General features: G+C 43.1%; 1 protein-coding gene across 1 annotated transcript in view; it reads right to left on the bottom strand.

The window, feature by feature from the left end:
• Nucleotides 1-25,259, bottom strand: part of LOC147033942 (dedicator of cytokinesis protein 1-like) — a 681,090-nt gene that overhangs the window by 132,718 nt on the left and 523,113 nt on the right. Inside the window, exons 37-38 of the mRNA XM_085873660.1 lie at nt 13,922-14,012; nt 12,231-12,350 (exon numbers count right to left, since the gene is read on the bottom strand). Coding sequence (XP_085729786.1) covers nt 12,231-12,350; nt 13,922-14,012 — 211 coding nt within the window. The remainder of the gene's footprint in view (nt 1-12,230; nt 12,351-13,921; nt 14,013-25,259) is intronic.

Below are 25,259 nucleotides of genomic sequence, written 5' to 3'. Positions count from 1 at the left end.
AGTTCGAGATATGTTGATTGAACATAAATGGGTGAACGAATGATTGGTTTTATGGATGCATACACTTTTTTTTTATGAATATGCTTATATATATATGTTTACAGCTTTTAGCATTTTTTGTATTCTTGTGTACTACTGCAAGTCTCTCCATTTAAAGAATTTCCATCTCAGCACCACATTTGTCACAGTGGCTCTTTTTTATGGCCAACGTTTCATGGTTGCATAGCAACTGCCACAATGATGCAGTGGAAACACTTTATTCTAATGCTAAGCCACCAGAAAATTGTGCTGAGAGATCCCTAAATCCTCATGGGTTGGTTGCAGGTCTCCATGTAATGAACACAAGCGGCGCTGTGCCCAAACAGCAAGACCACGTCCTCAACGCCCCCGATTAAAACATGATTCGGGGACGAAGCTTGTTTATGTCATCATTTAGTTCACAACCTCGCTTCAACGCAACATTGAGTCGAGAACACACAGGGGTGCAATTAAGGAGAGTGGTGGTGGGGGGGGGGGGTGCATGTGCTTGCCACTACCCTCATCCTCGGCCAAAGATGCTATTACAAATTCACAAGTGTACACTCACATCTACATTGACTATCATAAGTAACACATATATGTACTCTGTCCCATCGATGATGCTGACCCCCCACCCCTCACTCCAACCACCAAATAAAATGTCTCGTTACGCCCCTGAGAACACATCACGCTATATCGTCACATAATGAAAAGCGGACAGGATAAGGCAGACAAGACTAAGGGTACATGTTGTCAGTGGCTAGGATAAAGCGAAATAAAAATGCCAAGGATACTTAGGGTTCCTTAGGCCGATGCTGCAATAACTGTTTCTTCACTCGATGGAACGGTTGTGAATAAAAGCCATGAGTTGTCCTCTGGGCTTCATTATCATAAAAATGTGAACAGACTGCAAACTGACATCTCGGTGCTGTGCAAGGTGCTTTGTCCTTCAGAGAGAGAGAGAGAGAGAGAGAGAGAATAGGTCAGCTGACTAATTTTAATTATGCCAACATGTATCCTACACAAGAATAAGCATGTGGCAACATTAGGCCCACCACAAATTTCCAACCATTCCTCATATCATCCCCAATGATGGGTCAGACAAAATATAAACAAGAGAAAGAAGAAAACCCTTCACTTCCTTGTTCACACGATGTGAGCCACAAACAGGTGTTCAAGACTGGGTGGTGACTCGACCTTTTTATGATGTCACATAACCAATGGAGGCTGTTGCCCTTTTGAGTTGTGATCTGTGAATCTGCCCATCAGTTATCTCACTGAATGAAAGGATGGTTTGTCAATGAATCTCCTGATATTGGACCATCTTTTTATGTTGCATGAAAAGCACTGTGGTCGTTTGCCAGAGAGTGAGAGAGATTGACAGATTTTCCTTCAACATGGCTACTTAATATATTTCTGAAGAACCATGGTAGGAAAGGTCACTACAGTGATAAGAGCGCCACGTGCTTCTGACTCGTCGCAAAGATGAGGATGTTTCCGTGGTTAAGGGCCATTCCTGGACAGGTTTCCACTCCGTCAGTTTCAGGGAAGTTTCCGCACCTGGAATTGAACCCACACCATTGAGAGCAATGCAACAAAGCAGCAACTATCAGGGATGCCTCTTCACAGTGGTTGTAGCTCCCAACGCAAGTCGGGGGACAAATCTTCCCCATTCTTACCTGCTGCCCAGATTCGTCAGGGCAGTGTGGTCACGGTCAGAATGCCGATCGGTCCCCATGGACTGGCCATTTCCCTCGTCCTCTCTCTCTCTCTCTCTCTCTCTCTCTCTCTCTCTCTCTCTCTCTCTCTCTCTCTCTCTCTCTCTCTCTCTCTCTCTCTCTCTCTCTCTCTCTCTCTCTCTCTCTCTCTCTGTCTCTCTCTCTCTCTCTCTCTCTCTCTCTCTCTCTCTCTCTCTCTCTCTCTCTCTCTCTCTCTGTGTCTCTCTCTGTGTCTCTCTCTGTGTCTCTCTCTCTCTCTCTCTCTCTCTCTCTCTCTCTCTCTCTCTCTCTCTCTCTCTCTCTCTCTCTCTCTCTCTCTCTCTCTCTCTCTCTCTCTCTCTGTCTGTTATAGTCCTGACTTCGTAAAGGCATGGGGTACACCATCCTGAATGTGTGGGAATCTCGGGGTCACTCCTGGGAGATCGATCGGCCATCTCTGTGCCGCAAGCTTGTTCGAGAGAACCGTCTCGGGCTATACAACAACAACAACAACAACAACAACAACAAAAAGAACAGTGCAACAAAGCTTTACCCACTCAATGGTACAAAGACACAGCAGCCTTCATGAATCAATCTGGATGACTTGTTTACACCAGATACAGTCTAACAAATTAAATAATAAAAGTGCAACAAGTTTCATGGAATAATCATGATCAAACGCTTCCCGTCCTGTGTTTAACTAGTTTGCTAACTATAGACACGAGCTGTGATAAGTAGCCCACTGACGTCAGCACAGTCAGGCCGACACTCATTTGCCCTCTCTCAGGGAGTACAATTGATCCCATCATTATTCCTCACTCACAATAAATGTTATTGACCAAACAACATGTGAGTGCAGGTCCTGACTTTTGAGATGATTAATGAGAAAGATTTAATGAGCCATGCGAACATTTGATGTTTTTTTTGGAAAATGCTTTTTACTCGAAAGATAAAGTTCAAAACAACCATTTAATTTGCTCTCTTTCCTTAAATATGCATTGTGTGCTTACATGCATAAAGGACACACAAGTCCTCAATTAACGACACAAGTCCTCGATTGTCAATTCGATTTGATTACCGTTGCCCCGTCTGAGCGTCGAACGCTTCTCGGGTATGCAGTGGTGCCACCGATGTAGTGCCCCTGTAGATTCTGGCAGGATTTTTGAAATTGCTGATTGTGCCGTGGATTTCTCTCCTACTCTCTGTCGAAAGACAACTGAATCTTAATTATGAACCTGAAACCTGAAAACGTGGGATGTTTTACGCCCACCAAACCAAAACGCTTGCACTCGCTTTCGCGGTAAAGGCCTGGCAGAGTAGTCTGGAGGTGTGCGCACCTGTCTCTGAGCTGTCTAGCCTGGGCTATATCTCTGTCGAGCTATAAAGCATGAAGCTAATGTTTTGCAAACAGGGCGAGACATCATCGAGTGCACTGTCCCTCGGATGGAGGATAAAACTGAGTGTTCCATCTGTTAGCATTAGTTGGTGGAGCTTGAAGATCCAAAGGTGTGCTTCACGAAGAGTAGGAAGAGTTATCGCCGGCACCTGACCAAGTGACAAATTCCTGCCTGGAACTGTTAGAAGCAAGTGTTCGGTTGTATTCTCTGGAGGCCCTTTAAACAATGGGTTTCACTGCTTGCTATCTCCGGAGAGTTTGGTTGCCGTCTGAGCAGAAGCTTCTGCACTATGATCAGTTTGAACATGATGTTCACACATTTCATATGAAGAGCCTTCGTAAATCTGAAAGGGCTACGGTCACCTCGCCAATCAAAGATCGTCGATTTATAAGACAGCAGTCGGTGATTTTGTAACACGACCTTGGTCAACTTCCAAATTCCTACCTCGAGATGACGATGTCAAACACCTCGGTGTGTAACAAGTTTCAAGAAACAACTTCCTTGACATCGACTCTGTCATTGGGAATTCTGCGCGTGCCATTCATTCCAGAGAACATATAAAAATCCCACTAACAACAGCTACAAGAGCACGATGTCAATAACAAGAATGGGCCTAATACGTTGATAACAAGTAAACCGATAGAGTCAATGCGCCGCAGATAAAGCGCTGCACGCACGAGGTGTGGCGAATGGCCTCCTTCTGTGTGTCCTGAAAAACAACTTTTCGTGCACATCATTGCACACACATTAATTTCTCAGCTGTCCTGCCCAACACTTTAATCAGCAGCCTAAGCCTAGAGGCATGACCATTTGAATGACCAAACCTCTGATTTCCTTCACCCGTTAATACCGACCAAAAAAAAAAAAATTCTTTCAATTAAGCGACATTTGTGCTCATTAAAGTTTACATCATAAGGGAATCAGCGTACTATTCCAAGCCGTTTGGTTTCCTATTTCAAAAAAAATGCTTTTTTTTTGTTCACATCCCCAAATAAGGGGCGATGTGCATAAAATGCTTGCGTTAGCCCAGGTGCAAAGATTTATACCTGCCCCTCTCCTGTACTTTCGATCTTGGTTGGAGAGGACTCACCTTCCAGGAGAGTGGAGTTTACGCATTACTTGCTGAAAATGGTATCGTCTGTGGATGATATATCATGTCATCCGGTTGCTCGTGAGACATCCAATGCAAGGGAGCTAATTCCAATTTGGGTCATACGTGTACAACAAGAGTTTCCCTCTCTGTCCACTCTGTACACCCCCTTCCTCACGAGAAATTGCTTCAAAGGAAACAGGATATCTCAACTTCGTGTTTGCCTCCAAAGCTCATGGACCCAATCCATCCTTTCTGATCCCACCCGAACCATCCTCCACTCTGCCTCGGCGATTGTCCCAAATGGCATCGGTTCCCACTCTCTTTAATTCTGCTATACTGGCTCTTCCTTCCCCTCTGTCTGCTCTGTTCAACTCGTCCTTCACCTTCGGCTGCCTTTGATTTGTCTCAAAAGTCTTTGTTGCAACAGAAATCAAATCTTTCCTTCTTCTCAAATGGGCTAATCTCTGATCGTCAATTCGGTTCCCCACTCATTGGATTTAATGCTCTTTAATTCTTAGCAATGCATTGGGAACGTAAATTATAAACAAGACATAAGGGATGCGCTTTGTGAACATATCACAGGCATTTCACACTAACTGGCATACAGTTCTGGTTGCTAAACTTTGCCTCCGGCATCCAAGGCCAACTTCATCACTCAATTGCTCATCAACTTCCTCAATTCAAAGTTGAACATACAGCCTTCAACAGTCGACGTTTATCTCCTCTCCCAGTGGAAATTATAATGCCTGAAAAGCAACATCTTAACCCATAAAAGATCCATATAATGCCATCAGAAAACTATTCTCCTTTTACAGGTGACTCCACGTGATGCAGAAAGGTATCCCAATAACAGGTAAGCAGCAGCAGTAGTAGTAGTAGTTGCTTCCCTTTTCTGACAAGGAAAGGATAACATGCTGGTCTAACACGGAGTATGCCATTCAATCCATGTACAGTACATTTCATTTTCACCCGTATCTCTGGAAGGATTGGATGGCAAGCATAGCAATCTCCCTCCTTGATTAGCCATTTGTAAGATGTTCAATCCTGTAAATTTCTGGACTTCAGCATCATCCGCAAACTTTGGTGTAGTGACAGGGCCGGAAGGGGTGGGCGAGGTGGGGAGGGGGTGAATAGGGTGACCGACGCTGCTAAAGACATGTTTTGGGGGCGGCAAATTTGTTGCATCTATGATCTGTCGAAACTTCTGAAGACCTTTTTCCCACCGTACATGACAGACTCAGTGAGAACATCAGGACTTTGTGGATAGGAGTGCAGGGAGGGGATGAACTGTGCAAACGACCCCACGCTCCATCTGCCGTCCAATGGTTGCGGCCAACATTGTGCCGGAGAGAGAGGGCGGGCAAAAAAAAAGAGTGCAGTGAATGCTGGGAAAGTACCTCAAAAACAAAAGTCTGCTGCCTCTGCAACTCATGGACTCATGACCCTGCCAGGAAGATACTAATTCCCCCTCACTCGATTGTCAGATACCTCTCACCCACCATTCAAAACAAATTGATACAACTTTTGGGTAGCCAGATCAAGTCGAACATCATCAAGGAAGTCAAAACCGCAAAATACTATATCCTCATCTTGGATAATACTCCAGATCAATCACTTGTTTATCAGATGTCTCGGATCCCAAAATATGTCCATATCTCATGTGGGTAGTGAAAGTAAAGGAGTCATTTATCAATTTCATGCAACTAGAAAGCATGAACGAATCATAAGCAAGCTGCAAGACGACGGCGTGGACCTCATGGACTTCTGTGGCCAATGGTACAACAATGCCGCTATTATGGCCAGGGTTCACCTTGGTGTTCAACTGCAAATCACCGATATAAATCCAAAGGCTGTCTTCATGCAATGTACAAACCATTCCCGTAATTTGGCCAAGGTTGACTCTGCTGCTATGACAGTGAACGCCATGACAGTTTTCGGGACAATCGAGCAACTTTACCAGTTTTTCTCTGTCTCAACTCACCAGTGGAAAATCTTCAAGCAGTTCGTCCCAAAGAAGACAGTGAAGCGAGTTTGCGAGACTCAATGGAGCTCCAAGCATGATGTAATTGATGCCGTATGGTCCAATCTGTGGAAAATATCTGAAGCCTTGGAGCAGCTCTGTGATAGTAATGCCAATACGCAGGTCACACGGTGATATGCAGCTATTTTGTTGAATAGCATGACGATGATCTCACTTTCATCGTATGCTTATTCTTTTGGAAGCTGGTGCTCACTGAGATTAATGACATGCAAAACATCCTCCAAATGGCAGGGCTAAGGCTGGATGTCTCTGATGCCTAGTTTGGGGGGCTTTGTTATAATTTTTCCAAAATGAGTGGGATAACATTGTGGAAGAGACAAAAATCAAGGCTGCCAATGTTTGCAAACAAATGGAAATCTCCACTGAGGGGTGGATAAGGAGTAAGAAGAGAATGTCAGAGGAAGACACCATGGACATCGGTTTCTCATTTCAAGATTAGACCAAATGGAAGCAGTTTGAAATCTTGGATCGGCTACACGAGGGATGACCTTATACACCAATCAGATTAGTGACCTGAACATTAACTTTGGGTTTCTCACATCACTCAGTTACCCGATGGACCCATCCAATGACAGCAACATTGCTCGGAAAATCCACCATCTCACAGAGACGTATAACAATATCATCACCAGAGAGGGAGATTCATCGTCTTTGTCAACACATCAACATGAATGAGGAAACCACTGCGAAGGAAACATGGACTGGAACGCAGATGAAATCCTTAAATATGTTGTGAAGTGGGGATTCGTGGAATCTTTCCTGAACCTTCCATGATACTGAGGACATTGCTCAACATATGTGTGAGCATTGCAGCATGTGAAAGGAACTTTTACAAACAGAAACTGATTAAGACCTACCACAGATCCATAATGAGACACTCTCGGCGCAGGAATCTAGCCATCCTCTCCATTGAGCATGAACTTGCCGAGTCAATTGACTTCAAAACTGTGATGGATGAGTTTGCCTCATTGAAGGCAAGGAAGAGGTGAACTATACAGTTACAACAACAACTGCACGCCAAGTAGGCCAATGACTATTTGAAAAGGCGAAATTTGAGATATCGCCCCGAGTGTCATTTTTCCTCTCCATGCCGCTGGTCACAACCTCTCCTGTGAAGACCATAATTGTGAAGCAGACCCCCAAAACTAGCTGTAGAATAGGTATGCTCCATCATGCCAAGAACTTCCATGGCAAACCTGAAATTCTCTAAATTTTCTTGGCCTGGAAGGAATTTGTCTGAAACTTCATGCAGTACTGTTCTCTCATACAGAGAGGTGGCCCTGTTTCACTCAATTTTCCCCAGATGCTGCAGAATCCAAACTTCTTCAAATCATTGGCAACTCTTAAAAAGAGGTAAAAACACAAGTTGTGCTGCTCCCGCATCAGAGACAGGTTAGTGGCCTCTGTATTCTATCTCCTCTCTTCGAGTGCAAAACATGAACCAGAAAAGAAGAGAATGATGAACGTACATCTGTGCGTAAAGTCCCTCTAGGACACACACACACACACACACACACACACACACACACACACACACACACACACACACACACACACACACACACACACACACACACACACACACACACACACACACACACACACACACACACACACACACACACACACACTTCAACTAACCACTCCTATGTGTGGTCCTCCAAAAATCCAGGATCACGACATTGTTGCTCATTTCTCCTGCTTAAGAAACCATCTTCCTAAGTCAGTGGAATCTCACTATTCAATCTAGGGATTCAGATTGGCAGCACATCGCAATATCATGCCATCTGCCAATCTCTCATCAAAATCTTAACTCTCCCCCTTAACTCACCCCAACCAGTCTCATGTCTTCTCATCTCTCCTCCCATCACCTCTCCTCCCTCCCTTCTCTTCTCTTCTCTTTTCTTCTCTCTCTCCATTTATTGTTCGTTCATTCCCTTTCTTGTTGTTTCCAGGTGATGCCACAGTTGCTCAAAGTCAGTTTATTTCCTTTCTACCCTCCATCATCCAGCTCATCCATGTGCTTAAATTATGCATACAAAAAGAAGAACATGGAGAAATGAGTTGATGATCAGCTGGGTTCAGGGAAAATAACATCAAAAAAGTATATCTAATATATAAAGCTCTTTCTTTCTGACGGACTCACTGACTGATATTAAAGATCGGGACCTTCCGGGTGACGTAGAAAACTGAAATTCTGTGTGCTGATGGACATCAAAGCCGATACACCAGGACAAATCACAGAACTGCGGAAAACATCCGTAAATGAAAATATAAACAAATTTAAAAAAATTAAGGAAAACTCAAATGCAGGTGAGTAACTCAAGATAATGGGGAAGCACGGTTTGTTATTGCTTACAATGTGTAAGCATACCCTGCTAGTAATCTTATAAAACGTAACAACGACAAAAAAAAACATTCACTGTCCCAAAAGGTGCCATGTTAAAATGCAAGACTACAAATCACTTACACACACATGTTCGCACGCACACACACACACACGCGCACACAATTTGTTGCAACATTTTGTAGTTAAGTGGAATACTTTTGGTCTCATTGATGTGCAAGACACAAGTTGTGGCAATTACTTCTATGCTGTGGTAGGGCTGATCCCAAATAGCCTGACAAATGCAAAGCTTGTCAAATGTGATGTGGTGTGGCAGGGGTCAAGGAAGAGAATTCAGAAATAAGGTCAACAGACATAATTGCTTCCCTTTCCAAGCTGCTATCTTTCATCATTCTGTTTGCTCTAGTATTTCCATGACATTTGCAAGACTGGTAGTGAAGTGTCACGCCACTTGCATGACATAACCAAGACATGATATGACCAAGTCACCGAGCTTTGAAACCAAAGCTGTTTGGCTTTGTTCTACTGAAATGCTTACAGTCGGATACAATCCATTTGTAGGGCGGCAAATATTCACCCGAAGGCAGGTCCTGGTCTGCGATGCAGCATCGACGGAATCTCTCTTTCATCCATATGCGGAAAGGGTTAAACCATTGCAAATCCGTCTGATGAATGCAAGTTTTCATCGTTACTCAGAGGAATGCACAATGTTGTTTCCCTCGACTCAACTGCATGTCATCACTTTGGTCTCAAAATGTATGTAAAACGCTGGCGTACGCTGAACTATTGATGGTTTTTTAAAGTTTTGGGCGTATAATAACGTGTTGGACGCATGCATAACGTATTAGTAACGTACACAGAACGTTTTAATCACATATAGATAACTTATACCAACGAATGCTGAGCGTGTTGGCGGTGTTCACAACCTATGCCCAACGATAGTCTAACTTATGCATAGCGCGGCAGCGTATCGCCGACCATCACGTGGCGTATGCTATTCATAGGCTGCGGCTCGACGATTCAAATCATAACCGCACTCGACATCGAAGTATGAAGCCGCTGTCACACCTTGACGTTTTAGCCAGCGTATGCCGATGTATGAAAAATTTGCCGAACCAAGCTGGCACACGTCGAATACGTTATGGGTAAGTTTTGTGTACGTTAAGAGAACGCTGGCATACGTTTTAGTTTTCTGGCATACATCGTCATACGCCGAGTACGTCGAGAAATTTTCAGCATGTTGAAAATTTCTCGACGTACTCGACGTATGACACATGTTCCGCATACGCTGGCATAAGTTGTAGGGACGTCACGCGATCGTTGACACATGTCCACGCACGTTACTTGTAAGTTACTCATAAGTCGAAACACGTCGAGCTAATGTTTAGCGTACCCGAAACTTATTTCTTACCTATGAGTAACGTGTTGTAGGCACGTTATGCGATCGTTGACACACGTCCACACACGTTACTTGTAAGTTACTCATGAGTCGAAACACGTCGAGGTAATGGTTAGCGATCAGTGTTCCAGACTCCCTGGTTTTTTTTTTCTTCGGTATGACGATGTTGACACTTCAATTTCTAATGCGGTTATGATTTACATCGTTCAGCGGCAGCCTATTAATTATATTATATTATAACCGCACTGGAAATCGAAGTGTCAACATCACCGTCATACCGAAGAAGAAAAAAAAATAAAAAAACCAAGGAGTCTGGAACACTGACGCTAACCATTACCTTGACGTGTTTCGACTTATGAGTAACTTACAAGTAACGTGTGTGGACGTGTGTCAATGATCGCGTAAAGTGCCTACAACACGTTACTTATAGGTAAGAAATAAGTTTTGGGTACGCTAAACATTACCTAGACGTGTTTCGACTAATGAGTAACTTACAAGTAACGTGTGTGGACGTGTGTCAACGATCGCGTAACGTGCCTACAACTTACGGCCAGCGTTATGAGGAATGTGTGAGTCATACGCTGGCATACGTCGGAAAATTTCAAGCATGGAAAATTTGTCTAACACCTCGGCGTACAAAGATGTATGCCAGTGTACTACGAAAAAAAGCCAGCGTACTACGACGTATGCCAGCGTGCTCTTAACATATACAAACTTACCCATAACGTATTCGACGTGTGCCAGCGTTTTAGCAAAAATTTTGCATACGTCAGGCATACGCTGGCTAAATCATCAAGGTGTGACAGGGCCTTAAGTACCATAAATGGTATTGGGCTGCTGGACTCTTACCTTAATGAACCTCTGGACTACTTCTGCACACCTATCTCCATGATTGTGGAAGTTGGCTTTGTTTCTTAAGCTGTTGGCAGGATTTATTTTGCAGCCTCTGTGGATTATGAGTCTGTCATCATCATCATCATCATCATCATCATCATCATCATCATCATCATCATCAACCTATCCTCTCCTACAATCATAGCTCTAACTCTTGCTCCAAACAGAATCATCTTTGCACCAGCCATCAAATGATTTCCTGTTAAATTGTTGGGTGGACTCTCTCCATCTTCATGAACTCAGTACTCGTCTGAAAATGGAGCATATCCAGGTGACTCCAGAAACAAAACAGCAAATTTTAATGCCACTTGTTCTTCTCATCGAGTGATCAGTTATGTGAACGAAATAACAATGTCATAAAGAGTACAAAATTTACTCGACTTGTAGGATAGCGCCAGCAAGCAATCACTTATTTATGGAAACTGAATGTTATGGAAACTAAATCCTCGATGAGCTGTCGCCTTTAATTCTCAAATATGTCGATAAAAGAAAGTGAGTAAGAATATGAAAACTAAATGGAAATAGGAGTCGAATGCAATATGGTTGCAAAGCTAAAATGCAGAATTTCGAATGTGATGGGAGTGGAGGGATCAAAGTGGGATCGTAGTTGTCACACAAATTACAATCCCTCAAAGAGGGCAGTGGGCGTTATGGGTTGTTAGGAAGTTGCTAAGCTCAGAAACACATCTGTTAATACAGTATCTCAGATGTAGGAGTAATAAGAGAAAAAAAATGTGGGAGGAAGCAGAACTCAGAAAGGACCCAAAAGGTGCAAAACTTAAAGGATTCACTGATTCATCAAAGAGAGAGTGAAAACATCACAACCTCTGTCTCTGTCGCTCTCTCCCTGTCTGTCTGTCTGTCTGTCTGTCTGTCTCTCTCTCTCTCTCTCTCTCTCTCTCCCTCTCTCCCTCTCTCTCTCTCTCTCTCTCTCTCTCCCTCTCTCCCTCTCTCTCTCTCCCTGTCTCTCTCTCTCTCGCTGTCTGTCTCTCTGTCTCTCCGTCTCTCGAGCATTTGAACCTAGGATGCCAAAATGACGAGCGACAAACTCAGATGGGATGGAATAACAAAGGGGCCGACCCAAATCTCAAAGTTCATGTTTAATAGTGGACAAGACTACAACGTACACATTGGAACAATCAATTCTTCTGTTATTTTTAGGAGCTGATTGCATATCCTTTAGAGACAGATGGATCTACTTGAAATGCACCAATTACTCCCACATACAGGAAAGTCATGTTCCCCACTATAAATTACATGAACCTTAAAAAAAAAAAATTTACCTTTTCTCAAGCATGGATACCATGGATACAAAATATTATTTTTGGCATATCAAGCACGTACCTTGCCTTTGTCAAAGTATCCGATCACGTCTTGAAAAAGCTTTCCTTTTAGTTCCCAGTGCGTGTTCACCTCCACAACATGATGCGGCAGAACTGGCCCTGTATATGGCTGGTCCAACCACTACAAGGGACACGCGAGACGTTAACTTGAAACAGCGTTAATACAACACACATAATCATGGTCTCCAGCAGCGACATGAGAACTCGAAACATCCCAATTGTGCACGAGCTTACCATCCCCTTTCCTCAACCCCATCACAATTCTACATGATACATGCAATATTTATTTAAATTAGGTCATTGCCAAGTGCACCATCCTGACATTCTCTCGGCAATTCTGAGCTGTTGTGGTTAGGGGTAAGGGTTAGTAGCTCAGCTGGGCACACACACACACACACACACAAACACAAACACAAACACACACACACACACACTCAGAAAAAATACTTTTAAAACTGGAATGGCACTCGGTAAAGCACAACTCTGCCAGGCTGAACAGTTTCCGTTTTGTAGACCACTGATATGCCGGATTGATCTGCATCGGACCTACACTCAAATCTAATCAGCTTGTTTTTTCTATTTTATCACCTATCCAACTCATCCACCAAGTTTTGTCAAAACCTGTCGATAACTTTTGAGAAATCATGCCGTGCATCGTTTTTTGCCTGACCTCTTAAGAGTGAAGAATCGGTTTTACAATTCAAGTATCCGCATTCTGATATTTACCAAAAATCGAAATCAATTCATTCTTGTGACACACTCAACCAGTTCACCAAGTTTCATCGGAATCATTCAATAACTTTTTGAGATATCTTGGTCACATGCAAACAGACAGACAAACAGTGGTGAAAACATAACCTCTGTCCACCTTAGGTGGTGGAGGTAAAATTAAAAAATATGTAGGGATGGAATCCCAAAAAACAACCAAACAAGGTAGGAAGGAATGACAAGGTAGGAATGGTACGACAATACTTTTACGGATTGACATCACAACAACTTTTGACATTTTTGTTATACATGGCACTAGTAACAATTGTATGCGATGTCTGTGTTTGAGGTAGTTGTTGATTTGTAGTGTGGGTTGGTTTAACGATGCATTCTATTTATTGTGGGATTGAGATGGAAAAATGTTTCAAAAGATGTCATGATGGCAATCCATGAACGGATTTTGGTGTTGTATTGTGATGTTATTCCCACCTTGTCATTCCTTCCGACATTGTTTGGTTTTTTTGGGGGGATTCCATCCATACTCGTATATATGCTTGGTATTGGCTTATTGGTTGGGGTGGCAGGATTGGAATCCTTGGGTCCTGAGTTCAAATCCCGCTCAGCAGTTGAATTAATACCAGGTGGGGTTAACTCGGCCTGTCATCCTTTGGAGGTCGGCAAAATGAGTGCCGGCTTGTTGGTATACCGTGTCGGAGTGGCGACCCGTCCAGAATTGTACCCAATAGCCAAGGAGACTGCATAGGCAGCACCAACGCTCTGCACAGAGTATGGTCTCACTGGATGGATGGATCCATGTGTATATATATATGCGTGCACGCGCACACACACACACACACACACACACACACACACACACACACACACACACACACACACACACACACACACACACACACACACACACACACACACACACACACACACACACACACTCTCCTCTCTCTCTTCAAAATCTATTCCCACCTTGAGATGCTGGGCCCGCAAGAGGAGTGTATATCCAGCCTCAGTGTAGTTCTCACATTCGAGGTGCATATCCGCCAGCTTGTGCAGGTACCTGAAAGCAAAGAACTTCACTCAAAACCTTTTACAATTCTCTTGCTTTCAATGCCACATCCCACGATGATCCTCCTCCCCTCCTCCTTCACAAAATGATATGCTGTGAGCTACTATAGAGTGAAGTGATAAGCTTTTAAATGGCATACTGTACCGCTTAGCATAGAATTTCTACCACCACAAAAGAGCCTCACTAAGAGCCATGCGGATTCAATAGCCCGATATTCCATTGCAGGAACTTCAGGCACTTGAGCCTTTGTGAGAAAAATGGTGAGCGGGTCATATTCGAGTGGATTTGTGGAATGACATAGCACCAAGATGCATTGTAGCTTTCCCCCAAATGTCCCATTTCAAAATAATCTTCATTCTGTGGAGGGAGTGTGCTTCGCAAGTTATAAAAACTAGATCCCTGAGGAGCTTGCAGGTCTATCAGGTCTGAATATCTTATCACAATAATCAAGTTTGGTGCAAGAGCTAAAAGCAAAGGTGGGAAAGACATCATGTTGCTCTTCTACGAGCCTCAGTCTCCTGTAAAGAAAAAATGAAGAAGAGAGGAATGCACAAACCCCAAAAATACCTTTCAAATAAAACAGTCTCAAATTGACCTCGAGAGTGGATGCTGAGGCTCAAAATATCCAGCGCGATCAGCGAGCAGCAAAATGATAATTTAAGAAAAGTTTTAAGTTCAGAAGAAATTTGCTGTAATTTTCTAAATATCTCGATTCAAAACTGTAGGCACTACCAACTAGTACAACTACCCAGCAGGCAACAGATCATTTTGTCAAAGTGGGACCTGAAACCCTCTCTCCTGTGTTTGAGACTCGAGAGAAAAATAAAGGAAAGTAAATCTACAAGTGCACGCTGGCGTGAAAAAGTCCATTCAAGTGAAACAGCCTTCAAAAACACATCCAAAAGAGAAAAAAAGGAAGGAGGGTGAAATGCTTCCAGCCGCATGCTCTCGGCATGACAGAAGCAAACCAAAAATAAATTTCAAAAGGATGTGGAACAAGGCTCAACATTCCGAATGTCAGCGGCGAAGTGAGCGGCATACTGGATCGAGCTTTGGTGATCGCTCCAGCGGGCTTGTCGTCATGAATTCTGAATGCATAATGAAAGGGAAATAAAATAAACACAGGCCATTTCAATAAGGTTCGCTGATACATCACAGAGTTCATTAGCAACTGCAGGAAGTGTAGGAGCAGTCAAATTGCTCAAAACCGAGTTAAATATTTGTACGGAAAGTCTGGATTCAAAAAGATAATTTGCTGGACAGAGTGTACAGGGAGATGAATGGACATTTTCAAGTCTTAAGTCTCCGTATGCAAGAAACCAAGAGGAACACCTTGATTATATGCTCTACACAAGACGAGCAGATCATAATGACGTGAACGGATGCTTCGCACAAAGATTACGTGATGGGAGAGACTTGCAGAGACCTGTGATTGTTTACGCACAAATTCAGCAAATAACTAGAACGGCACTCGGTGGAGCATATACCTCCACCAGGCTGACTAGTTTACGTTTTGTATCCCAATGATAGGCCAGATCTGCATCGGGCCTGCACCAAAATCGAATCGGCTTGTTCTTATCAACTAACAAACTCATCCACCTCGTTTTGTCACAACTCATGGACGGTTTGAGATAGCATGCTGTATATCATTTTAGCCCCGTCTCTCGATGGTGAAGAATTGATTAAAATTAAAAAAAAAAAAATCATTGTATCCAGATCAAATCTTCAGGAAAATCGAATCGACTTGTCCTTGTCACATACCCAATCTGTCCCCCAAATTTCATTTGAATCCGTCCAAAAACTTTTGGAGATATTCTGCTCACAAACAGACAGACAGACAGACAAACAAAGAGACAGACAGGAGTAAAAACACAACGTCCATACACCTTTGGTAGTTGGAGGTGATGAATGTATCCTGGGTTAGAGCAATGACACTTCTGGTAATCTACGAAGAAGCTGTGGCAATGCGTGGGGAGCAGTGTTGCGAGGCTGCATTCATGATATGCGGCCTGGCAGGACAGTAGGCTCAGATGTGGTAAAGTTTACTTGCGATGTTTAATTTTTTTTTCCCATTCGACATGGATGTAGTGAGAGAGAGAAGGGCACTCCGAAACCAATGACAGATAACGATCCTTGTCTTGTTTGTGATGGCACTTTCAGTGAACAGGGCAAACGCCGCTGTCGTGGCAAGATGTAGCTGATGTGATGTTTTCAGAATTGACATCATGATATAATCAAATGCTGTATGATCTATATCTTGCGGTGAAAGAAGGTTTTGGGGGACTGAATTGACAGTTCTGCCTTGACCCAGTAAGTCGGGATGCTGAAAGGTCGTGTGCTGAGCAGAGCACAAACATCCCGAGGAGACGTGACATCAGTGTCCGGAATCTGGATATTTGCTTCATCATTCCATGTCATCCTACCTTTTTCATGCTTGTACATCAAAGCAAGCAAATACAGAAAAACAATTAAATGAATGATTGAATGGGTGAATGAAAAGAAAATTCTTCTTTCTCCCATGCATCATTTATGACGTCAGGAGCTGATTGCATACCCTATCAGATCGGTCTGTAAAATCTGTTTTTTTTGCCATTAATGATTTTATACGATGAATAAAATTCATTTTACCTCTGTCTGTCTCTTATCTATATAATAACATGCCTGTTCGTGTGTGTGTGTGTGTCTGTTTGCATGCGTGTTCCTGTAATAATCCTTCCCACCGATTGGTTGGACAGCTGGCTTGACTCCACACACCCAAGATTTCATCCTGATGAAAAAAAAACTTAGGGCCGCCATTTTGGTCCTCACTGCTCTGTGAAGCCAAAGACGCCTCGGAGCTGTCATACTCACAATCGCTATGCACTCCCTATACATTTTCCCTTCACTGTAAAACTACCAAAGCCACAGTTAAAGTGATTTTGAGCCGATAGGTGTCACGGGCCTTGTGAAGAGAGATCGAGACTGCAGTCTGGTAACTTATGCACCACCCAAATAACTATGTGGCATTCTCTCAAGCAGATATTATATCCATGTCATTGGTAATTTGTCTGAAGTCATCATTTACTTTTTTAGATTTTCAATTCGAAATATGCGTCGGAGTGGTGAACCCATCCAGGATTGTGCGCAATAGCCCAGGAGACTGCTTTGGCAGCACCGACGCTCTGTACAAAGTATGGTACAAATGGATGGATGGAATTTGAAATATTAGAAATCAGAAACAATGAAATCAGAACTTCCGGCTGAGTAACAGAGTTGAGTTTTTTTTTCACTCGAATGCACACTTGCAGTATCCCTCCATAACACACGAAGGGTGTCTTGGTGGAAAACAAACGAGAGTGGCCATTTTGTGAAGCGGGACGTACGCAATTTGCATTGTATATTTCTTCATAAACACAGCTGTGAGGATTAGCTGTTAAACCCCACGTCGTGCGTAATGAGTGTGAAGAGACCCGCGAGTGCTTCAACAAGCTCATCTTGTATCACGAAGCAGGGACAGAGTGTAACTTTAGCGGAGCAGTTAGACATTATTACAAGACATTGACGTCGTGAAAGAACAACGCAAATTGGACATACATGAAATCGCTGCATCTACTGTGCATTCGATTGTTAAAAGTTTTCCGGAAAAAAAATTCCTCCTGTGCCACTGGGAAAACCCATGAGCACACCGAAGGCCTATCTCAAGCCACAGCTTCCTGTCATATGGACGTCAAATCCTGAGGCTTCGATGAGCTGGGGCATTGTCTACAAGGAGCAAAGCTTTGTTGATGAGATTGTTCTCGTTGGTGTCATTTTCAATGAAGCTGGAGAAGGCTTAAAGTGAGGAGAGGATTGGCATTCTCTCAAGCAGGGGTTAAACCCGAAAACTGTCATTGTAAGATGTTTTTTTTTTTTAATTTTAACAATGTGTATGTATATGCATTAGGAAGAAGATACTTGGTTTTGAGTCGTTCATTGTCACATATCTGTTCTGCATATCTCACGGAATTGTGGGTTGGACAGGTAACCATAATGGGCCGTGATCTGCTCATAGACACATATCTTTTCTGTCTATCTCGTGGGATTGTGAGTTGGAAAGGCGGCCGTAACAGGCCATGGCCTGCTCATGGTCACATCTTTTCTGCATATCTCGTGGAATTGTAGGTTGCACAGAGACTGTGATGGGTCGGAATGTGGTTTGAAGGCTTGGAGTGGGGGGATTGATGCTGTTATGTTGAGAAAGGGAGGATGAGAACTTGGGATTCGGATGGGGTTTGGAGGCTAAGTGCTTGGGGGTTATGAGGGAGTGGGAGGGAGGGGTGGGGGTGAGCAGTGAGAGTTGAGGACTAGAAGTCATATTTTACATTACGTGGAATTTCCACGGGTCCCTGCAAGTCTTTACATATTGCTGCACCTCAGAGCAATGAAGCATGCAGAGGACAAGATAGCAATACAAGATGATCAAAGCAGACATATATATATATATATATATATATATATATATACATATATATATATATATATATATATATATATATATATATATATATATATATATATATATATATATTGTTGTGGTTATGGCTTCTCAGGGAGAATTTTAAGTATCATGGCAGTTATTTCCTAAGTACATGTTTAGTTAAGCATTTCATACTATGTATATGTGAATAAATATGCATTGTGTATGTAATAGATAGCATTGACCTCACCAATTGTTTCTTTAATGGACCAATGCATATTCCTATTTTGTTGTGTTTCTTTCTCCACATCGTCTCTCTGAACACTCAGTGAGCAAGCAGCAAGCGAGCCTAAAACAGTTCCCCCGGTGTAAGCTTCGTTTCAAGGAAAATATCAGATCACAACGCATATGCGCCTCCGATAATGCCACCAATTAGGTGAGGGTCCCAGTGGGTTCACACTCCTTGATAATACCACCAATCAGGGGGACATGCCGTTTAAGATCAAGACGCCTTGACACCCCAAATTAAAGAGCCAATTGGGTTTGATCTGAGCGGATCAGGAGCTGCTGTGGGCAGAGCCACGTGCCTGGGGACAGATATAATATAAGCCCAGTAATTCCTCGCTGGGTCGGTGCTTGAGGTGCTTGGGGTGCGAGGTCAATGCATTGCTGTGCCATTTGTTGGTGTGGTCATCGATCCTGAGATTCTTGTCACCTCAGCTCCTCGATACTCTACACAGATTGTGGCACTCACAGCAGCAAGGACGTTCTGGCGTGTTGTGCGATTGTTTCGATATGTCTTGCTGTTCGAAGCGAGCTGGCATGGACGTGGAGGAAAGTAGCAGGGAAGCCAGTTACATCTCATTGCACTGGAGGGTCATGGTGTAAACCTCACTGGCATTGGTGGGTGCACCTGATGACTGACTCTCAACAATAAAGAATTGAGCACCACAGTGAATGGTATCCCCAGGGTACCATTCTCCATGGTCGTGGGAGATACCCAATGCCCTCTAGGAGTCATGGGCCAACAGCTTGTGCAACCTCTAAGAGGGATGCGCTGGCCTATTTAGAGTCTGTCTGTCCCAATTCAGGTGGTGGAGGGCATCTTCGCATTCCCACAATTGTGTCTATCTCTGTCGGACAAATATGGGCTCTTGTTGTAATGCTAATTTGACTGTATTTCTGAACATTGTGAGGCCATGAGCATCAGGTATGTAACTGATCACTGCAGAATTATTGTTTGCTGCTTGTTTTGTTCATATGTGCCTTATGTATATTTTGTAGCAGTTTTTGTAAGGCTCACTTGGCTGAGCCTGGATGGGTTTGAGGGCAGAGGAGTAGCAGCTAAAACCCGAATCCTATCCAGGTTCCTCCTGACAACTACATCTGTCTGTTTGTTCCTCCTTATACTTCAGTGCTGTATTTGGTCGGTTATTTGAATATATTTGTACCATATCCTGATGCTGCGTGGACTATGTTTCCCTGCTGAAAGACCTCTGGTAGCTTTTACCTGGTGCAGCATTTGAGTTTTGTGGAGTAACTACGGAAGTCTAGGTTGTTCTTTATATGTTTAATCTGTGTTATTTTCTCTTTAGTCTTTCTATCTACTTTTTCATGCTTCTCTTTATTTGTTCTTTTCTTTTCTTTTTGTTAATGTTTGGGGCATGAGCTGTCTTGTCCTCGTTTTTACGAAAGAGAATCAGCTGCTGATTTTGATCCAGTTTTAAGGTTGTGCAATGGCTGTTAGCCTGACCGCCCGGGTTAGTGTAAGTGGGAGAACTGTATTGTTCTATACCAGATAACCCTGCCATAAGTGAGGCAGCCCCTCACCAATAGGTATCCTGGTCAGCCCATCACATCTGTTTGGTTTGAGCCAATCAATCTCGGTTAAATGCTTAAAAGAATGCCGTTAATGACTGGCTTAGGAAAAATGAGAAATCTTTCAGTGTAGAAATGTCCATATGTTTTGTCAAGTACATGTAAGGCTGTATTTTTAAAGTGTAATTTGTCGAGATGTTTGTGTTGTAAGGTCATTTTGCCGACCTCGGAAGGATGACAGGCTGAGTCAACCCCACCTAGTGTTAATTCAGCAGCCAACGGAGCTCAAACTCAGGACCCCGAGCCAGCCACACCAACCGCAAATGCTTGGTTCCCACTATTACGATGCGCGGCGCGATTGAAATTGTGGTCTGAATCGTGGACTAATCGTGGTGATCCTATCAGATCTTATCAGATCTTGAGGTCAGTCGTGGCAACCGTGTTAATCGTAGAAAATTTTTGAACGGTTCAAAATTTTTCTACGATCAACACCATCAATTGTCAATCGGGATCATTGTATCAGATCGTATTGCATCGTAACAAAGCGCGACAGATCGCATCTAATCGTGCCTTCTAATCGTGGTGATCGGGATCGATGTTAGACAAGACAAACACCATGCTCTGTGAGACCACGATTTCAATCGTGCCACACATCGTGATAGTGGGAACAGCTTTCAGAGAAATTCCATGATCAGCTACGAATGGCCAATCATGGCGTTCGTAACAGATCACACGACAGTGGGAACCTAGCATAAGCCAACACCAGGCTAAGATTGATGCTTAGAGAAGATCACATCCCATGACTTAGTAAACTCAGCCAAAGATAGGATCTGTCATGTACAGTACTCGCTCATACCAAGGACCTCAATCTGCATGGTAACGCAGCTCTGGACACGGGATCCGACAGGATGTTCCTGAGACAAGGGACTGTCATGGTCACTTTGTGAATCACCGGTCACAGGCCACAGTTATCCAGACTGACCGGGGACAATGACAATAACAATATATATATATATATATATATATATATATATATATATATATATATATATATATATATATATATATATACATACATATATATATATATAAACAAATGTACACACACAGTTGTGTTGAGTTGCTGCCGTTACATGGTCACGCTACACACATTTGGGAGAACAATGGTTGAGATGAGATATCCAGAGTATCTGTTTGGTAAATGATGAGTCGGTCCACACCTATGAAATGTAAGCCCACCACATCTCGCAAACCATCTCTGGCATTATGGAGACAGGGCAGCTCCTCGCTGATCACTGTTAGGTCTGTCTTTCTCAGACACAGTTGTGCCTCTTCACGTCACTCGCCCTCTTGATGGTCTACCTACACCACCCTAATAATACTTCGTTTGTAGGCTGAACAGATAGTTCACTTTGCTGCAGTTGTCTGTTAGATATGCTGCGAGTGGTGCGCAATCTTATTTTGTAAGTGGTTGACATGTCATACAACTTGGCTTCTGGCATCACAGCATTCTTTAAGTCACTGCAGATCACAATTCTCCACTGCTTCTTTACATCTCCACGGCCTGTGTCGTGTGTGAGGCTGAGACAGCCAGCTAAACAGTCTCATATTTGGGGTGTGATGGGTGGGCATATAGAATGGTTGACGTATTCACCCCTCCCAATAATCCCACATTTAGATGAATTACGAATTATGTATGTAGAAACAATTGTTCAGAATGAACTATTTTTTTTCAAAACTGAAGAGATCAATCGAAACACTGGTATCATTGAAGGAGGTTATATGTCAGGAATACCTACAAAAAACACATTAACAAATCAAAATTCACTGGTTGTAAAGGTATTCAGCCCCTTAGGTCAGTACTTGGTGGAAGAACCTTTTACAGCAATGACTGCGATGAGTCGTTTTGGGTCGGTCTCTACCAGCTTTGTACAGTGAGATGGTGAAATCTTTACCCATTCTTCACGTGAAAATTGCTCCAGTTCTGCCAAGTTTGATGGGGATCGTCGATGGATTGTGATCTTCAAGTCTCACCATAAATATTAAATTGGGTTCAAGTCAGGACCTTGAATGGGCCACTCAAGAACATTAAGTCTTTTTATTCAACGACTCCAGTGTGGCTTTAGCTGTGCTTCGGATCATTGTATTGCTGAAATGTGAATCTCCTCCAAAGTTTCAGATTCAGGTCTGACTCAAACAGGTTTTCATCAACCATTATTCTGTACTTTGCACCATCCATTGCACCTTCTATCCTGACAAGCTTGCCAAGCAGTCCCATAACATGATGCTGCCACCACCATGCTCGATAGTAGGGATGGTGTTACCTGGGTGATGTGCAGTGTTAGGCTTGCGCCAGACGGAACGCTTTGAATTTAGACCAAAAAGTTCAATTTGTGTCTCATCCAACCACAAAACGTTTCTCCACATGACTGAAATATCAATAAGATGCTATTTTTTCACAAACTCCATCCAAGCTATTAGATGTGTCTTTATCAGCAATGGCTTCTTTCTTGCCACCTGTCCATAAAGGTCAGTTTTGTGAAGGGAATAGGAAGTGAGGTGAAGTGAAGTGAATTAATAATTCACTTTGTGAAGTGAATTTCATATTGCTGATGTATGAACACTGACCCCCATCTTTTGGATGTATGAACACTGACATAGAGCCTTGCAGATCTTTCAAAGTCATTGTTGGAATTACAGTGACATCCCAAACCAGTTTCCTACTTGCCCGGCTGCTGACTTTGGATGGTTGACCTGATCTTGGTCGAGTCTCGGTGTTATGATACGTCTTCCACTTCCTATTGATGGATTCGCCATCCTCAAAGGGATAAAGAGTGACTTTGAAATCATCTTATAAACCCTCTCATGAATGGTGCTTCTCCACCACTTTATGTCTGACCGCCTTGGAAAACTCCTTGGTCTTCATGTTTGCCTTGTTGGTTGTCTAAGTGAGTTGCACCTTAAAACTCCTGAGATAAACCACTGACTATATACAGGTGAAACCTATTACACTTATTTTGTAACCTTTCAAACAAATGATTTGCTCCTGAAGTGATTTCAGGCTAATTAGGTGAAAAGCTTGAATACATATGCAACTGGAAATCATCTAATTTTTCTCTGTTCGTTGAACTATTTCACATTTTATCTGCATTTTTAACCTTATCACTTTGGACTAGTGTGTGAAGATTCTATACGTTAAGTTAGATTTGAACCCCCCATCTACTTTCAACAACAATCCTCTTGAAGAAGTCCTTTCATTCAAGCTTCTGGGTCTCACTATCTGCCATGATCTTTCCTGGGAAAGCCACATTTCCAAGTTGGCCTCCAGAGCCAATCGCCAACTGGGCATCCTCCACCGTGGAAAGTCCTTCCTTGGCACACTTGAGCTCCTGACCACATATAAAGCTTTTGTCCACAGCCTAATGGAGAATTGCTCTACCCTCTGGGCTGGTGCTCCCGCCCTCTCACATTTCTGGGCTTCATGCTGTGGAAACCAAGGCATTTAGGATGATTGGTATCTCCCGCGATGAGGCTGAGTCTTTGGGTCTCTCACTCTCTCACCACAGGCAGGTCGGTCGTCATTCTGTCTTCTACCATCTCCTTTCCAGCCTACCCCCCCCCCCACTCTGTCTGAGATATGTCACCCCAATATTTGCGCAGGGCGCTCAAGGTCCGCCAACAACCCCCTTCCGGTAAACGACTAAAATCAAGAATCACTTCTCACCTTCACTCTTTCATTCCTCTTTTTCCCCACCTTTGGAACAAACTCTCACACTCACTTCACTCCCATTCTTCCCTCCAGGTCTTCAAAACAGCTGTTCACCACCATCTCTTATCTTCCCCCATCCAAAACCATGATCTTTTCTACCTCCGCTAATCTACTGCAAACCCACCTCCTTCCAATTCCCTGCTTTCCTTCCTGAAAGTCCCTGTAGTGTCCATCTTGTTTTCCCTGTGTACCTCAGCCCATCCCTCACCCTTCCACAGATCTCCTCATGTCTCTGTTCCACACTTTTTCCTTCCCTCTCCCTCCCCTCTTTTCTCCTGCTCCCCTTGTTGGAAGTTCAGTGTGCTATCTCTCATGCTAGCCTCGATGGTGTATACCAAAAAAAAAAAGCATCCTGAAATACGCTTTTGTGGTCTCAAAATGTGAGAAATTTTGGAGGGGCTGAATACCTTTGCACTTTAATCCAAATGTACGTGTTATAAATAATCGTGACCTCTGTGGAAGCCAAAGTTAAGTTTTTGTGCGAAAACAACATGGCTGCCTGAAATGATTGTGAAAAACGATCTTCAAATTATCACATAATTTTACATTGGCATAAATGGCTTTAATAACGTGTGTGTCTGTCCCAAATGACCATAATACAGGCTAGTACGTCTCATCTCGAGCAAATCAAATAACCTAGCTTCCTCTGGGTATGAGATTTTGCATTATTATTCAAGCAGGACCACTCCCTGTTCACCAAGAGACCACGAGAGGATGTGGTGACATCAAAGACACCTCCCTGAAATGTCCCAAACATGTTCAATTGGATTTAAGTCCAAACATCTGAACAATGTGTCTCCTTGAACATCCAAATAACACCCAGAAGTCATTGTACTGGGTAGCAACACCAGTTTTCTTCTGACCTTGAACTATTCCAATGACCTGAGTCAACTCATTTAGTGTTAAACGATGCCTAGCCATTCTCAAACAAACAAATGTATTGATATGGCTCATGTGCAGATGTGTAGACAGATCCTTTGGGACACATAATTTGTCCATAAATTCCCAGGATCACTCAGTTTAATCAGGTGAGGATAAGTGGAACATTACGCATCGTACGTCCAATTTCCTGATTGTGGTTCTTCTTTCCATATCCTCTGTTCTGGACTCTGGTTATACAAGCCAAACCTTTCCAACATCCAAGGTTTGCATATAACACATGACAAATTGATGAACTGTCAATCAAGAGTGTATTACACAGGTTATGCCATGTCTT

The sequence above is a fragment of the Eptatretus burgeri genome, chromosome 1 (assembly GCF_056783735.1).
Source record: "Eptatretus burgeri isolate ZD-2024b chromosome 1, Ebu_testis_v1, whole genome shotgun sequence".
Classification (NCBI taxonomy): domain Eukaryota; kingdom Metazoa; phylum Chordata; class Myxini; order Myxiniformes; family Myxinidae; genus Eptatretus; species Eptatretus burgeri.
Note: the sequence above shows the minus strand (reverse complement) of the source record. Positions and strands in the feature narration are given on the sequence as shown.